Source organism: Gadus morhua, chromosome 4 (genome assembly GCF_902167405.1).
Source record: "Gadus morhua chromosome 4, gadMor3.0, whole genome shotgun sequence".
Classification (NCBI taxonomy): Eukaryota; Metazoa; Chordata; class Actinopteri; order Gadiformes; family Gadidae; genus Gadus; species Gadus morhua.
In genome coordinates, this window is record NC_044051.1 from 41,592,994 (window position 1) to 41,611,929 (window position 18,936).

Sequence of the window (18,936 nt, forward strand, 5' to 3'; positions counted from 1 at the left end):
GCTGGGGATCTCAATAAAAACAATGACAATACTCATGAGTGTTCTCCATAGAATTGTCTTCTACTTATGGGGTAAGCTGACATGGTAGCTTCAGTTAGTAAGATGTTATTCAACAGATATTTACACTCTGAAACACATCAATGGGATGCAGATACATGAAATATGAATATGTTATGAGTCATAGAAGTAATTTGTTTATAAGCCGTTAGAAATGACCCATCCATCTGTCAGCGTTCCAAGAGTGAAGAACAACTGGGAGAATTTCATCCTGTTGCACGTCAACGGCGCCACGTGCCAGACAATGGTAAATACAATACAATGTAGAACGATCCTTCATGACAGTCCTGTGGCAATCCCACGCCGGCGGCCAGAGACAAGCCCCGCCCTCCCCGTGGACAGGAAGTAAACGGAAGATAGTATCATACCCCTCCGCACAGCTGCGCCTGATCGCCCATCGAGCGTGTCCAGGCGGTCACGGGCATCGGGGACGGAGACGGGCAAAGAGTCTTGAGGGCTGGACAGGAAGGAGGCGAGGAAGTGGACTGGTGGGAGAGAGTATCGACGGCGGACTAATGCTGCACGCTGTACTAACGACCGGACGCTTCCCTTCGACAGGAGTGAGCCGGAGGCGAAGGGAGGGGTACCCCCGCCGCCGACCCCGACCCCAACGACGACGGGTCTGACCAGGTGGCCCCGCCCTCACCCTAACACCCCATCGAGGAAGAACCTGTGTTGTATTGTACTTTCCGTTTTGTTCCCGGGCTGCACAAATAAAATCGTTGCAACGCAAAGCCGTCTGTTCATTTCATTGAGAACTACCCGTCGACGACGAGGGGCTTGCCACAGGTCGTTTTTATAGTCGACCATTGGCCACGTACTGCCCAGTATTTCTGAGAAATCTGAAAGGGTTGATTCTCCGATTCCTATTTTTGTTTGACATCCAAGAGTTAAATATTATGGAAAAATATCTATGCACTTTTTTAAAACGGTTCCAAATGAAATGGCACTATGTTTCTTAATTTGTATGTTTGTTATTATCCTCCACCAGCGTGGAATCGCATGCAGGCCAAGAACTCTAATCCGAACAATGTTTTGCATCTCAAATTTGAGAGCTGGTTACGGAAATCTGGGGCGAGTTGATGCGTGACAAACCTCTGGAGGTTAACCTCTTAAGACCCATTCGCCCACCGGTGGGCGATTTGTGTTTGTTGACCACATGTTCCCACTACGCAGCGACATAACCCGCTTCAACTTTCATCATTACAGACATTCTATACATCGTTAGAAAGGGTAGAATCTCCACAATTTATTCATCCGGTTTTTTTTTTTCATAAATCATGAGCACAAAACCATAAATATTGATATTAACCAGCATGGTAAACCGGAAATGCCAATAAAACAGAGAGACTCCCTACCTTTGAAGCAATCCGAGAACCGTAATATGTGTCCATTCCTCAATTATTTATATTCCAAATGTCCGTGAGAATCCACTGATCAAAAGCATCCACATGGTTTTTCATAAAATTATTCCAGCTTGTGAATATTGTCGTGTAAAGTCCATTTGTTTACCATCTCCAAACTTTGTTCGTCAACTAACATCCAGCTTTTCAATGCCGCATGGCTATTTTCTCTACCTCCAGTATGGAGTTGTTGGGTATGCTTGTTTTCATCACTTTGCTGGCTACAAAATGAAAGTGTCCCCGTCTTTTTCTGTTCAGTTTTCACCCCGGTACAGCCCGTGAAGTAGATGGAGCGCTCCCAGTTCGAAGGGCCAATGGGCTTTGTTTACTTTGTTACGCGGCTTTAGTATAGGGACAGCGTATTGGCTATTGATATATCAGTCACTTGGGCTTCTAGCCAATGAGTTTACCTTTCCAACGCTACCAGGCGTGTCCAGGTGTGATACGTATGAGCCGAGATATACAGCTGCGTCATCACGGCAGACAACTCGCTTTGCGCATGACAGAGCCTCCAGCGGACCAGGACGCACGCCGCACACATTGATCACATTGATTTCGCCGTTTACAATGGCGAAATCAACGAAGAAAACGAAATATTACACACATGAAGAAGCCCTCGCTTTGATTTTGGCTTCATCCGAGGACAGCGAAGACAGCCAATATGATTCTGAGATAGAGGAGATGTTCAAGCAACAATTGGACGAAGTCTTAGATCGGTGAGTGACGCCATCTATGTGTATTTTTGTGTGTGGGTTTTTATGCTTACAGTGAACAATGCAGTATAGTTATATAGTATACATTATATATATAAATGATATAAATTAAATGTTTATTTGTTTTCTATGTAAATAACACCCCATTGAATTGCATTTATATATTTCTTCATTATATTTGGTGACATTTGTGCATTGCATTGTGTTTGTAGGTCAATGTCTGAGGACAGTGATGCGGATTGGGAGCCGCAAAGCCAGACAGGCAGACCCCCGGCCCCCACTCCTACTGAAGGTGGTCGTGAGAGATCCGGTAGTGTCTCATCACATGACAATATCTCAATATGGCCATATCAAATGAATGTGTGAAAAAATTATGTTTTGAATCATGGAGAAAGGTTTTATAGTCACCAAAATGCTTCAGTAATGTTTCCAGTGTCACAGAAGTGAGTAAATGCATTTGGCACAATTTGGCCATTTTGGAGACATTTTGGAGAGGTTTGGGCCGCCAGTGACCACACACCATAAAAACTCCATTAACTCCCAAAGCTTTAGGCCTAGAACTCCAAATTTTTTTCCAGGTGTAGTTGGCATGATGTAGAAGGTATTTGGCATATTGCCATATGCCTTACATAAAGCACATCCTAGTTATTGTAGTTCAAATATGACCCATTATTTTCGAAGACAAAAAAATTGCTTTAGAGCCATGTCTGAACTGATGTCATTTAGGTTGTGTGTATGACACATGCCAAATAAACATATCTACAGAAACTAGAGCTTGTCAGCTTTCAAATGAAGTATCATACATCCATCTAGGACTTAGGGTTACTGTGTTATAAGCTTTTCCATTTGGGTATGTGTTTAGGCGAAAAAAACCAAAATACTGCCGGACCTTAACAGCGTATCTCTGTGAGACTCCATGACACTCCGCTAGAACCCGTGCACGTTTGACCGCTAGTCCTTCACGCCCAACCAAACTCTTAAAATCATAACCAGTCATCATGTAAAAGCTTACATTTAGAAAAAGAGAAACGATTAATTTGAATGCGTTGATTCAGCATCGAACTAGTAGTATTAGTAGTAGCGTAGTCTTTAGTGACCCCGAGGGGCAATTTGGTTTGCAAACCGTAGTCAAAACAGCCAATACACAACATAAAAAATAAAAACATAAATACATATAGCATACAGTAGATGTCATCCTGACAGTGTGTGTGCAGTAGCAGCTAGGCCTACAGCTAGTTTAAAAACCCAACAGCTTGTTGTATGCAGGCATGCTATGTTAGCCCAACTCAAAGTTACAGAAATGTGATTTGATTGCATCCATTTGTCGTTCTTCCTGTGGCAGACAGCCAGTGCCTCTCTTCACCAGCACTGACACTGGGCTCCCTCCGCCACAGGGTCACCATTGCATGACGTCACCCTTCTGGAACAAACCCATCACTTCTATCCCTCTTGAGGAAGGTGACCATTTCTTTATTTGCTTTGGCCCATTTCATTTGTTTTCAAAAGATCCCTTTTATATTGTATACAGATATACAATAACATATGTTTTCATGTATTTTTGTGCAGGGCCCTCAAGTTTATATACTCATGGAAGTACGGGTATTGGAACACAGCATTGGTCATACATTATGTATGACCAATGCCGTGTTCCAATACCCGTACTTCCATGAGTATACTTAAAGGAAGTATACTATCCGTACTATCTACTACGTTAAGTAGTATGACATCCGGGTCCTTGAAGTATACTTCTTTTCGCCAGATCTGAATTGGAACGTACTACGTACTTAAAATTTGGCTAGTAAGTACGGACAGTACGGGTATTGGAACACGGCACAAGTATTTATTTCTGTTCAATAGATAGAACTTTATCAATCCCCAGTAGGGGACATTTGTTAATGTTTGTCCCTATAAAACAATAATGGTGACAAAATAAATACAAAACATGACGGTAACTAATCCCCCCCCTCCCCCCCCCCCCCCCCCCCGCAGTCCTGGGGGTCCGCCCTGTGGTGCGGCTGCGGCGCAGGGCGGTCTCGGCCGTCTCGGGGTCAGTCCCAGGACCCCCGGTGAGGCGCGGCCCGGGTGGGGGCGTGGTCTCCCGGTCCTGGCCCCGCCCCCTCTGGAGCGCCACAGCCTTTTTCGCCGAGTTTGAGACTGAAATCATTTACATCGGCACTCTGGACTTGTGCTGCACGTTCATGTGTGTGGACTGTGTGTGTGTGTGTACTGTGTGTGTGTGTACTGTGTGTGTGTATTTGCGTACTGTGTGAATACTGTGTGTGTGTGTGTGTGTACTGTGTGTGTGTGTGTGTGTACTGTGTGTGTGTGTACTGTGTGTGTGTGTATTTGTGTACTGTGTGAGTACTGTGTGTGTGTACTGTGTGTGTGTGTGTGTACAGTGCGAGTACTGTGTGTGTACTGTGTGTGTGTGTGTGTCCACAGAAATCACTACAATCAAGGGGTTGATGGAAGTGACGTCTGCTGTTGAAGTCAAAGCTGCGTTTCATAGACATTATATTTGTCTGTAAGCTACAAATGGTTCAACAAGCAAAACACAAACTGCGTTGAAGGACAAGAGGTTTCATGATCGAAGATTTATTCAGCGATATAGGCTTAAATAAGCCCCCCTAAAACCATATGTTCTATTCTAACTGAACTCAACGTGCTCTGGATGGCGTGAAGGCCAACATGAATCAGTATACTAAGCTCTTCATTAAATGTTCTGCATTCAAAATGACACTTTTAGATACCTCGTCGAGGGTCTACAGCAGGCCTCTCCAAACGGCGGGCCGCGGCCCGGGTCCGGACCAAGTCACGGTCCCATCACCAATTTAAAATAATGCACTTTTTTATTTATTCTTTTACTTTCACTATACAAAGCATGATCATGTTAATAAAGACATTGCTCACTGAAATACAAATCGAAAGGCAGAATAGTTTTTAATCATGTTAATAAAGACATTTCTCACCGAAATACAAATCGAAAGGCAGAATAGTTTGTAGCACAGCATAAAATTCATAAAAAAATTAAAACATTCGGGAGGATGTAAATTATTCGAAAGAGGTCTAGACTCTGTGCGCAGCCCCGTCTTCTCCAGTCAACCAAGAAAGCCCGCACCCGCGCCCCCTCGGGAAACTTGGGATAAGAGAAAGTGAAAGTGAAATCACTGTGCGAGCCAAGCTGCGACCGAACCGGCATGGCAGTGCAAAAAGGCCTGCGCATCATCTAGACCAAGCTCTGCTCATCGGGTCAGCAATAGCCGTGTGTCAATGCCCAGCCTCTGCGTTCGATAGATGATGAATGAATGAATGGAACGCTGCGTTTTTAATGTTTACACCAATGATTTTACACTAGAAAGTGCGCGTCAATCAATGAAACCTTGTGCGGAAGCAGATAAAGTCTGCTCTCTTTGCTGTGCAAAGCATGTTTCAGAAATCAGCACATTAAGATAAATGGAGTTGTCACACAAGCTATTTTTGACTTTCAGGGGGGAATATGCCGTGAAAAAATTTACGTACAGTGCGTTCAGGATTAGGACTGAGAAAGCATATGTCGGCCTAGGCCTAATCAATTGTGTTTTGATATTTGTAGCATTCATATTATTGCAGTATATTCATTTATTAGACTACTCTGCTGTTGGCCTTGATGGGGAGATATTTGAACCCGTTTTAACCCCATTTTCTTGCGACGTTCCTGGGTCTTCACCTCAGAGCCCATCTCAGCACCGTGTCAGTGGACAGATACAATCCTAGGAACGTCGTTAGTGCAGTGCACGCACGTTCATGTTAAGAGGAGTTTTGGGAAACGCTCCAAAGAAAAAAAAAAAAAGGGACCTCCTCGTCGGACTGAGCGAGGCCCTTTGCACACACACACACACACACACACACACACACACACACACACACACACACACACACACACACACACACACACACACACACACACACACACACACACACACACACACACACACAGCTGCGTCCTCCCCCCCCAGAGCCCCGGGAGGAGGACGCTGAGCCTGTGTGTGTCTATAACTTACACCGAGACGCTGAGCCCGGGCTCAGCGTCTCGGTGTAGCGTCAGCGTCCCCAGAGCCCAGGACCTCCTCCCGGGGCTCTGGGGGGGGGGAGGCCTCCCCAGATTACTAATAACTCTCCTGGTTACTAATATTCGCAGGGGCCCCGCTCAGTCCGACGAGGAGGTCCCTTTTTTGTTTTCTACAACCGACACAGAGACGCTGACCCCCCCCACCCCACTAACTTATTCGATTGCCTGGTAACCATGGTTACTAATATTCGCAGGGGCCACGCTCAGTCCGACGAGGAGGAGGTCCCTTTTTTTTTTTTTACACCCGACACAGAGCTGACCACCCCCCCACCCTGACCCCCACCCTGACCCCCACCCCCGGGAGGAGGTCCTCCTGGGTGAAGGAGGAGCAGAAGGTGTGGAGGTGTGTCAGTGTGTCTGAGGACCCTCCTCCACCTGGGGACACTCTGTAGAAGGACAGAGAGCCAGCAGGCCGGTCCAGATACACTCCTACTCTGGTGGAGCCAGCGGGGGGGAGAGGGAGGGCTGTCCTCCTACCGTTGTACCGGGCAAAGTAATAAACATCAGAACAATCAAGACTCCAGGACTTGTTGTTCCCTCCAAGCCAGCTGTCATCACCCGCTCCTCTCCTTGTGATTCCTCTGTATGTCACTCCTATATCAACCCATCCTTCCCTCTCTACCTCCCAGTAACAGCGGCCAGTCAGAGCCTCTCTACCCAACACCTGGTACCGGGAGTCAAATCTGTCTGGGTGATCCGGATACGACTGGTCCTCTCCAACCCACGTCACCTTCCTGTTGTCCTCAGACAGAGAGAGTCGTCTGTAGGCCGTGTTGGGGTCCAGTGTGAGGTCACAGGCATCTGAGGGAGAACCAGACATGATGAGCTGCTGAACCGCTCTTCATCCTCATCATCATCATCACTAGTACTGTTCTCCTGCGCTCTGTGTACATATACATAGATATGAACACATACATACATATACATATGTACACATACATAGATACACACACCTCAACAATAACGTTATGAACACATCAACAACAATATTATGAAAACATCAACAACAAACATCTCTCCTTGGATCCAGGCTGCTCTTCTTCTTTTTATTCTCTTTCTTTTTGTGATCGCTCTCTCTTCTTCTTCAGCCCCCCCCCCATCAGCCCCCTCCCCCTCACCAACCCCCCTCATCCCCCTCCCTCTCATCCCCCCCTCAGCCCCCTCCCTCTCATCCCCCCCTCAGCCCGTTCACCCCCCTCCCCCTCCCTCTCATCCCCCCCTCAGCCCCGTCACCCCCCCTCCCCCTCCTCCCTCAGCCCCTTCACCCCCCTCCCCCTCACCCCTAGTCCTCACCCTCAGCCCCCCCTCAGCCGGTCACCCCCCCCCCCCCCCCCTCCTCCTCACCCCTAGTCCTCCCCCTCAGCCCGGTCCCCCCCCTCCCCCTCAGCCCCTTCACCCCCCCTCCCCATCACCCCTAGTCCTCACCCTCAGCCCCCCCTCAGCCCCGTCACCCCCCCTCCCCCTCCCACTCACCCCCCCATCAGCCCCGTCACCTCCCTCCCCCTCCCCCTCACCCCCCCCATCAGCCCGGTCACCCCCCTCCCCCTCAGCCCCCCCTCAGCCCGGTCATCCCCCCTCCCCCTCCCCCCTAGTCCTCCCCCTCAGCCCCCTCCCCTCAGCCCCCTCTCTCTCACCCCTTCACCTCCCCCTCACCGGCCCCTAACCCGGTCACCCCCCCTCAGCCCCTTCACCCCCCCACCCCCACACTCCTCCCCCCTCAGCCCGGCCCCTCCCCCCCCCCCCCCCCCCCTCACCCCTAGGCCTCCCCATCAGCCCCGTCACCTCCCTCCCCCTCCCCCTCACCCCCCGATCAGCCCGGTCACCCCCCTCCCCCCTAGTCCTCCCCCTCAGCCCCCTCCCCCCCTCAGCCTCTCTCTCACCCCTTCCCCTCCCCCTCACCGGCCCCTAACCCGGTCACCCCCCCTCTCCTTCACCCCCCCACCCCCACACTCCTCCCCCCTCAGCCCGGTGACTGTGATGGTGGACAGTATTAATATACGTAAGATACATGATGTCAGCCATCATCTTCATTCCCAGTAGGATGTGACCTCACTTCCTGCTGTGTGGATGGACTTTCCATCTCAATAGTGAGTGTGTGATGTGATGAATCAAACAGACACTTACACTTCTTTAGAGCTGGTTTCAGCCTCCACACTCCACCGTGCTCCACACTGGGGGGGAAACACAGTAGCCGCGTTTACATGGACACATCTATGCCGCATAGATTTCTATGCAGCATAGAAAATGGTCATGTATACGCCTCATTCGGAATACAATTATCTGTTCGGCATAGATTCTATGCCGAATAGAATAGGTGGTGTAGTCCGTTTTAAATCGCCATGTATACACTTATTCCGCATAGATTGGGGTTTAACTTAGAGCAGCCGCAGTAGTTCGCAATTCCACTAAGCTCCGTCGGTACTTTTAAGCACACCGAACTTCACCGCTGTCAAGGAAAGTGGATTTATTGCCTGATTCACGTCTTTGTTATCACTCCGTAAAAGTAGTCCGGTAAGCGTGTCCGGTTGCTAAGCGACGGGACATGGGTGTTTATTAATGAAGTATCCGTGCACGTCCGAGATAACTGTAAATGAGTAGGCTACTACTAGTACTTTTGCAGGCTGAACGTTAAAATACTTCTTAACTTAGAGAGATGGCAGCTGCAGTAGTGCGCAATTGGACCTTCGAGGATTCCTGGTCACTAAATTCCCGTAAGACCACTCTCTCCCACCAGTCTTGGCTGCGGACTCGCATCCAAATTCCTCTTGTTTGCGGCGGAGCATAGGGTAAATATAAAGATCTGACGAGAAATTGACTTGCTGCGCTGTCCTCCTCCTTCTTAATTGAAGGAGCAGGCAGAGAAAAGCTCTATCCTGCTGTGCTTTCATCAAAATCAAATTTAAAATCCCCGATAGTGATAAGACATCCATTATGTCGCCGCCGGTCCAGAGACGTGTCAGGTGTGCGCGAGAGACAGAACGGACACTTTTGTTACTGCCATGTATACCGTACATTCGGAACCCATTTTAGGAACAGATCTATGCCGCATAGAAATCTATGCGGCATAGATCTGCCATGTAAACGCGGCTAGTGAGAGCAGCATGATGAAACATTCACCTTCATCATCTGCCGTCTCATCACGTTCTACACAACATGAGTTACAGCTGCCTCTTCAAACCACTTCATCTAGCAGCAGCTTGAATCCTTGAAGGAGACTTTGTCCCTCAGTGGTGAGCTGTCCTCTCCATACCTGAGAGTGTCCAGTCTCCAGCGTGGATCCTCCAGTCCAGCAGAGAGCAGCGCAGCTCCAGAGTCTCCTGGGTGATTGTAGCTCAGGTCCAGCTTCCTCAGATGGGAGGGGTTGGAGCTCAGAGCTGAGGCCAAAGAAGCACAGCCTTCCTGTGTGACCAGGCAGCCAGACAAGCTACACACACACACACACACACACACACACACACACACACACACACACACACACACACACACACACACACACACACACACACACACACACACACACACACACACACACACACACACACAATTTATTGTATCTGGTTGAGAGCAGTTTCCACTAAAGTAACCACATTTATAAAGTGTATTCATTCAACATTGAAGACAAGTAAAAGCTTTATTGATACTTCATGGAGACAAAACTGTGTCACCCTGAGACTCTGAGAACAGGAAGAGGAAGTGGGGAGATGACATCACAGACAGCAGAACTGCCTTCACTTGGATGTGACAGGATCTTAAACAAATGCTCCTTTCTCAATAGCTACAACTCAATGAGATATTGTTTGGTTAGAGTCAGGAGAAGTCTGCTGTGTTTGGTATAACAACCTTTTGCACAATACTGTACAATTATTTTTGTACAGTGCTGTCTTTTGTGTATGTATGTATGTGTATGTATGTATGTATGTATATATATATATATGTGTATGCATATATGTATGTATGTGTGTATATGTATATATATATATGTATGTGTATATATGGTGTTGTATACATATTTATATTGTCCTTAAATTTGTTATTTGTATATTTTGTTTTTCTTAGGTTGTATCTTTTATCTTTTGTGTATGTATGTGTATTTATGTTGTATGTATATGTATGTATATGTGTATGTATATGTATGTGTGTATGTGTGTATATGTATGTATATATATATATATGTATGTGTATATATATGTGTATGTATATATATGTGTATGTATATGTGTATATATATGTATATGTATATGTGTATATATATATATGTGTATATGTGTGTGTATGTATGTATATGTATATGTGTGTGTGTATGTATATATATATGTATGTGTATGTATGTGTATGTGTATGTATGTATATATATATATATATATGTGTGTCTGTGTATGTATATGGATATATATGGATATGGATGATATGTTATATTTTATATTTTATTCTTAATATTTATTTATTTATTTGTGTATTTATATCTGGAGTTCGTGACAAAAATAATTTCCCTCTGGGATTATTAAAGTATTTATCTATCTATCTATCTATCTATGCTAAGACCGTTTCTTCACACGTTCTAACATTGTGTAGAGCCAGGGAGTGTTTTGTCAGCAGGGAAAGAGCAACAGAAATGCATCAGGCAGGAGCAGCACTTACTGGAAGCTAGAATAACCAGTTTGAAGAAGAGGGTGATAACTGACCTGAGAGTTTCCAGTGTACAGTGTGGACTCCCCAGTCCAGCAGAGAGCAGCTTCACTCCTGAATCCTGCAGATCATTGGTACTCAGGTCCAGCCTTTTCAGACTAGAGGACTTGGAGCTGAGAACTGAGGCCAGAGCTTCACAGCATCTCTCTGACAGATGACAGCCATTGAGGCTGCACACACAATAAATAGAATACGTTAGGAACTGTGATTAATTTTGCATTTGAAATTTGTTATTAGAAATGTTTTATTAGTTTACCTAAATGTCAATACAGTAGATCTTCAAAATATGACTAATTTAGAATTCAGATAACTAAAAATTCAGCAAACTCCAGAAAATGTCCATAAAAATACTCACAGAGAGACAAAAATATTTAACTTTACTCTAAAGTCCACCTTACTGTCTATCTACATGATTATGAATATAATAGGAATATAATGAAACAAACACCTTATACCATCATTAAGAAACTGAATCCAAGGTACACCTTTTACTGTCATGGCAACACAAATAGAGTGAGATTGAGGTCTTGTGTTTGATAAGATGAGTGGTAATGGCGCTGCGATGCACGCAGACTGCCAAGGTTTAGTTCAGTGCTGGGTTAAATAGCGGCTGTATTGCAGCGCCAGCTTGATCGCTCTATTGGGAAACACGACCCACTTAAGTTCCCCTGAAGACACTCTGCTTTGATCAGAAAACTAAAACACTGGTTTGTACTTTGTGCAAAGTTTCATTTAAATGTCACCGCAGCACTATTCAAGAGCATGTAAAGAAATGCACTATTCAGGATGACCCAGAGAAGAAGATTAATCCTAATTGGATTATATTATCCAATCTGAAGACGGTTATTATAAGTAGGTATTTGATTGAGGAGGAGGAGGAGGAGGAGGAGGATAAAGAGTTGGTTAGTGAGGAAAGAGATGTCACGGCGCTGGTGGTAAAAACAGAAACAGACCCCCTATCAGAGATAACGTTAATTTGTAAAGTGGGAGGTCCCGGAGCGCAGAGGGGGGGTGGATCCAGTGACTCAAAACGGGGGTTGGTAACGGTATACACTGCCTACGTAGCTTCTCCGACTAAAAAAACCTAAACAACGCTGTGTGTACATCCGGGCAATGTTTATTTTATTTTCAGAACGTCCATGGGTGGGAAATGTAAAATAAAAGAATACATGGCAACAATCGTTTTCACAAGCAGCAATTATCTATGAGACTATTAAATGAACCAGGATCAACGGATTGTTGCGTGCGCGCCGCGGTGCACCGGCTAAGACATGCACACTGCCGTGCACCGACAGTAATGTGCACGCCGCGGTATACGGACCCTGACCGCAAGGTGCGCGCCTCAGCTTGTATTTTGGGTTAAACAATGTTGCTTTGACGTTGTGGATTCGAAAATAATCCATTGTTTTACCGTTAATATCAATCTAAATTAATCCACTGTCAAATATGGACCTTGTTAAAACTCGAACGTGAGATTTTACTGGGGCACAGCAGATCAATACAGGGGCACAGCAGATCAATACTGGTCCTCTGATGTGGAAATTGTGGTGGAACTGTTTGACCATTGAGTGAAACTGACCTGAGAGTTTCCAGTGTACAGTGTGGACTCCCCAGTCCAGCAGAGAGCAGCTTCACTCCTGAATCCTTCAGATGATTGGTACTCAGCTCCAGCTTTTTCAGACTAGAGGACTTGGAGCTGAGAACTGAGGCCAGAGCTTCACAGCATCTCTCAGACAGATGACAGCCATTGAGGCTGCACACACAATAAACAGAACACGTTAGGAACTGTGATTCATTTTGCATTTGAAATTTGTTATTAGAAATGTTTTATTAGTTTACCTAAATGTCAATACAGTAGATTTTTTAAATATGACTAATTTAGAATTCAGATAACTAAAGATTCAGCAAACTCCGGAAAATGTCCATAAAAATACTCAGTTCTAAGAAGAAAAATGATTAAACTTTACTCTAAAGTCCACCTTACTGTCTGACTACATGATTATGAATAGAATAGGAATCTATAAAACAAACACCTTTTACCATCATTAACACACTGAATCCAAGGTACACCTTTTACTGTCATGGCAACACAAATAGAGTGAGATTGAGGTCTTGTGTTTGATAAGATGAGTGGTAATGGCGCTGCGATGCACGCAGACTGCCAAGGTTTAGTTCAGTGCTGGGTTAAATAGAGGCTGTATTGCAGCGCCAGCTTGATCGCTCTATTGGGAAACACGACCCACTTAAGTTCCCCTGAAGACACTCTGCTTTAATCAGAAAACTAAAACACTGGTTTGTACTTTGTGCAAAGTTTCATTTAAATGTCACCGCAGCACTATTCAAGAGCATGTAAAGAAATACACTATTCAGGATGACCCAGAGAAGAAGAAGAATTCTAATTGGAGTATATTATCCAATCTGCAGCCGGTTATTATTAGTAGGTATTTGATTGAGGAGGAGGAGGAGGAGGAGGAGGAGGAGGAGGAGGAGGAGGAGGAGGAGGAGGAGGAGGAGGAGGATGAAGAGTTGGTTGGTGAGGAAAGAGATGTCACGGCGCTGGTGGTGAAAACAGAAACAGACCCCCTATCAGTGCTTACGTTAATTTGTAAAGTGGGAGGTCCCGGAGCGCAGAGGGGGGGTGGATCCAGTGACTCAAAACGGGGGTTGGTAACGGTATACACTGCCTACGTAGCTTCTCCGACTAAAAAAACCTAAACAACGCTGTGTGTACATCCGGGCAATGTTTATTTTAATTACAGAACATTTAACACTGAACTGCATGGGTGGGAAATGTGAAAAAAAAGAATACAAGGCAGCAATTATCTATGAGACTATTAAATTAACCAGGATCACTGGATTGCTGCGTGCGCGCCGCGGTGCACCGTCTACGACATGCACACTTCCGTGCACGGACAGTAATGTGCACGCCGCGGTGTACGGACCCGGACAGCAAGGTGCGCGCCTCAGCTTGTATTTTGGGTTAAACTGCGTTTCTTTGATGTTGTGGATTAGAAAATAATCATTCATCATTATCAAACTAAATTAATCCACTGCCAAATATGGACCTTGTTAAAACTCAGACGTGAGATTTTACTGGGGCACAGCAGATCAATACTGGGGCACAGCAGATCAATACTGGGGCACAGCAGATCAATACTGGTCCTCTGATGGGGAAATTGTGGTGGAACTGTTTGACCATTGAGTGAAACTGACCTGAGAGTTTCCAGTGTACAGTGTGGACTCCCCAGTCCAGCAGAGAGCAGCTTCACTCCTGAATCCTGCAGATCAGTGGTACTCAGCTCCAGCTCTCTCAGACTAGAGCTGGAGCTGAGAACTGAGGCCAGAGCTTCACAGCATCTCCCTGACAGACGACAGCCATTCAGCCTAAACACACAATAAACAGAACACGTTAAAGTAACTTAGATCTTTTAATTTCAACATAATGAAGGACTTGTGTTGAAAATCTTTAATTTGAGTCGATGTCTTATTAATTTAACTAATATATACATTAGATCTTTATGTTTGTTCAATATTGGAGTTTTTTTGCAGTGTTTGAGACTCGTATAGTATATTAATTTCACTTTTTATTGTAGTATTATGTATCTTTTGTGTTGTATTGTAATACATGCTATAGTTCATCTACAGAGATGTTTTGTTTATTAGGGTTACAACCAGCGGCGGTTACAAGGGGAGGGGGCTAGCGGGGGCTTGAGCTCCCCTGAAACAGGCCAAGCCCCCCCTCCCAAAACCCCAAGTCATTTTGTTATGACTAATATTTAATTTAATTTTAAATGTTTTTAATAATAATGTGGCGAGAAGCACGGGAACGACCAGACAGGAGCCTATGTTATAAGAGTCTGACACTCTCGTGTCCCATTATCCACACCACCCTGAGAGAGACTTTACGTTAACACACACACACACCTGAAACACACATCCTATCGCCCACAACCACGACTGCCTCGGTGCCGCTGACCCTCCCAGGATCAATGCGGCACGTGGTGAAGCCGGCCATGATCGCCACAATAATATAATAATAATATATATATTTATATATATCATTAATGAAGACATCGAACTGACTTATATGTAACAAAACTGAACGATGAAATCATATTTTTCATTTGTGTAAGTGTTGATGACCGTTGCTGCTTGTTGTGTGATTTGAATGTTTGATTCGCATCATATTGTAGTGTGTAGTAATATTTTTTGCGTCAAAATATATCAGCCTCTGCTATAATCAATCTAGCCCCCCGTAGCTCCTGCAATCATAATTATATGGTGCCGCTACTGGTTACAACTAATAAGTAAATGCTTAAATATCATTTAGCTGAGCGATCTCTACAAAGGATTAAGTACTCTCCTCCTTTGTCTCTTCCCTCTCTCTCCTTTTTCCCTCTCACTCGTGACCTCTCACCCTTCCCCCAGATGACCCGGACGTCTCTGTGTCAACGCATCCTAACGGTTAAACCCAAACAGTGCCCATATAGCCAAACGTAGTGAACAAGGTTAAAATGTTTTAAAATAATGGGTTACCTGTCATTAATAATAAACGTATATTTATGAATCTATGCGTATCAACAATTATTTATATATATAGCTACATATTTAAATACAGCTGTATTTAACTATTATTAAACAATATTCATTTTTCTTTCCTTATCTCTTAATTCATAATAAATCGTTTTTGAGTTTGACTTTTCAACCTTGTTACACGATATAACGTTGTGCATATTGAGATACATGGTATAAGATAACCTCGAAAGATGTTTTCTATGTCATCATAACTTTTATATTCTACTATAAGGTATAATGTGTTGGGAGTATTGTGATACATGTTTATAGTGAACCTACAGAGACGTTTTAGAGGCTTTGACCACTGGCAGCAGCCTCAGAAGACCCTCCTCTGAAGCAGAGTATTTCTTCAGGTCAAACACGTCCAGCTCCTCTTCTGATGTCAGTAGGATGAAGGCCAGAGCTGACAGTTGAGCAAGAGAGAGAGATTCTCCGGAGAGACTTCCTGATGTCAGGGACTGTTCGATGTCCTTCACTAGAGAACGGTCGTTCAGCTCATTCAGACAGTGGAACAGATTGATGCTTCTCTCTGGAGAGAGATCTCCATCTATCTTCTCCTTGATGTAAGACACTGTATTTGTATTGGTCAGTGAGCTAGTTCCTGTCTGTCCCAGCAGACCTCGTAGGACAATCTGATTGGTCTCCAGAGAGAGGCCCATGAGGAAGCGAAGGAACAAGTCCAGTTGTCCGTTCTCACTCTGTAAGGCCTTGTCCACAGCACTCTGGTAGAGGAGGAGGAGTTTATCTTCCCCAGAGGTGGGTGGTTCTTCTGAGAGCAGATTGACATCGTCGTTGATGAAGGACAGAAAGACATAAAGGGCAGCCAGAAACTCCTGGAGGCTCAGATGGACAAAGCAGAACACCTTGTCCTGGTACAGCCCACACTCCTCTTTAAATATCTTGGTGAACACTCCTGAGTACACTGAGGCTGCTTTGATATCGATGTGACACTCTGCCAGGTCTGCCTCGTAGAAGATCAGGTTGCCTTTCTCCAGCTGGTTAAAAGCCAGTTTTCCCAAAGAAACAATAATCTTCTTGCTCTCTGGACCCCAGTATGGATCCGTTTCAGCTCTCCCATGGTACTTCCTGTCCCCCTGTATCGACTGAACCCAAAGGAAGTAGCTGTACATCTGAGTCACGGTCTTGGGCATCTCTTCTATCTGGGATTTTTTTAAGATGTCCTCCAGAACTGTAGCAGTGATCCAACAGAAGACTGGGATGTGACACATGATGTGGAGGCTTCGTGATTTCTTGACGTGGGAGATGATTGTGTTGGCCAGCGTCTTCTCTCTGAATCTCTTCCTGAAGTACTCCTCCTTCTGTGGGTCGGTGAACCCCCTCACCTCTGTCACCCTGTCAACACACTCAGCAGGGATCCGATTGGCTGCCGCAGGGCGTGTGGTTATCCAGATGCGAGCGGAGGGAAGCAGGTCGCCCCTGATGAGGTTTGTCAGCAGCACGTCCACAGAGGACGGCTCTTTGACATCAGTCCAGGTCTGGTTGTTCTGGAAGTCCAGAGGAAGTCGACACTCATCCAGACCATCCAAGATGAAGAGAACTTTGAACCGTTCATATCTGCAGATTCCTGCTTCTTTGGTCACAATAAAGAAGTGATGAAGAAGTTCCACCAAGCTAAACTCTCTCTCTTTCAGTAAATTCAGCTCTCTGAAAGTTAAGAGAAATGTGAAGTGTATGTCGTGGTTGGCTTTGCCTTCAGCCCAGTCTAGAGTGAACTTTTGTGTTAAGATGGTTTTACCAATGCCGGCCACTCCAGTGGTCATTATTGTTCTGATTGGTTGATCTCGTCCAGGTAAGGGTTTAAAGATGTCTTCACATTTGATCGGTGTTTCTTCCTTGGTTGGTGTCCTTGAAGCTGTTTCAATCAGTCTGACCTCATGTTCTTTGTTGACCTCTCCACTGCCTCTCTCTGTGATGAAGAGCTCTGTGTAGAAGTCATTCAGACCCGTTTGAGTTCCTGCTTTAGGGATTCCCTCAGACACACACTTTAACTTTTTCTTCAAATGAGACTTGATTTTATCTTGGCACTGAACAGCAGCAGATCCTACATGGGAATGAACAGAAGACATCAGATAGTGGATGGTGAAATCACTTGAAGCATGTTAATATTTCCTGTAAAATGATCAACTTCATAATATTTACTGACTTCATTAATTGTGGTTCCAGAAGCTGGACGTGACAAGGAATGGATACATATTTTTTTCTTTTTTGTTTGTTATTTACACATCAAAATCATTGGTCTAATGATAATAACAATGATAGTGAATCAGTTGAAATTAACTTAATATGCTGATATAACAAGATAGTCCTGCATCTCTTCCACTTATTCCACTTATAGTTATTCTGCTGTTGATTGGCTTAACATTCTTTAACCTGATGGACGCACCATAACCTTTCATATCTTCATATTTAACTTCATACCCCACAATAACACTGCATATCTGGATCAAACCATTAACCTGATCGAACCACAATAACACTATATATATCTGGATCAAACCATTTAACCTGAAACCCCCAGAACAACCCTACATAACGATCAAACCATTTAACCTGATCGACCGACAATAACTGTTCATATCTGGATCAAACCATTTAACCTGATTGACCGACAATAACCGTTCATATCTGGATCAAACCATTGAACGCCCAAGAAGAAAGATATCTCCACATTGATGAATTATAAATGAAAAAGTCCCTTAACACTAAATTAGATTATGTTATTTAGTCTGAACAGAACAAATAAGAGTCTCATACTACTCTAAATATACATTTTCATTCTGTTTTCAAGATAAGAGTCTTCCGCGCTTCAAAATAATAGTCTCCTCTGTCTTCAAAATAAGAGTCTCTTACCGCCCCACAGTGTGTCGGCCAGTTCCTCCTGGTTAATCTCCATCAGGCAGAACTTTGTGATGTCCACCACTCCCTGTATGGCGCGCCTCCTCTGCTCCTCGTTCTTACCATCCTCCTCCTCCTCCTCCCTCTGACTCTCTGAGCATTGTGGGTAATCTGAGAAGAGATCCCTCCAGAGCTTCTTCATCTCCTTATCTAGGAAAGCGTGTGCGTTCTCCTCAGCCCTCTGGAACAGAACAAACATCAAGGAGGACTTTACTCTGAACTCACTGAGGACATCAGAAGCATCTGTCCTGGATTCACGTCAGCTGGTCTAAAGAGGGAAGCCTGGAGACTATGAGCTCCACAAGAGATGCTTTCTAATGATCATGTAGAGCTGAAGTCAGATGTCATGGTGGACATTTACACACCTTGATCAGCTCTGTTTGATGCTGCTGTACAGGCCTGGTAACCTTTGAATTCTTCTGGTGTGGTCTGTGAGGAACACAAATACACACACACACACACACACACAAACTATTAA

General features: G+C 44.9%; 1 protein-coding gene and 1 long non-coding RNA gene across 3 annotated transcripts; both read right to left on the bottom strand.

The window, feature by feature from the left end:
• Positions 1-9,644: 9,644 nt before the first annotated feature.
• Positions 9,645-14,259, bottom strand: LOC115543094 (uncharacterized). Of its 2 annotated transcripts, none has more exons than XR_003976659.1 (3): positions 14,181-14,259; positions 12,547-12,720; positions 9,645-9,705 (listed from the first exon to the last, which is right to left on the bottom strand). It is a non-coding gene; the product is annotated as an uncharacterized LOC115543094 (long non-coding RNA). The 2 variants fall into 2 exon arrangements; XR_003976660.1 differs by lacking the exon at positions 9,645-9,705 and adding an exon at positions 11,077-11,137 and having other exon boundaries at positions 14,181-14,239.
• A 122-nt stretch (positions 14,260-14,381) lies between these two features.
• Positions 14,382-18,473, bottom strand: LOC115543058 (NLR family CARD domain-containing protein 3-like). The gene is made up of 2 exons (XM_030355605.1): positions 18,414-18,473; positions 14,382-17,604 (listed from the first exon to the last, which is right to left on the bottom strand). Exons 1-2 carry the CDS (start codon positions 18,454-18,456, stop codon positions 15,818-15,820), a joined length of 1,830 nt encoding a protein of 609 aa, XP_030211465.1. The 5' UTR covers positions 18,457-18,473; the 3' UTR covers positions 14,382-15,817.
• Positions 18,474-18,936: the final 463 nt, after the last annotated feature.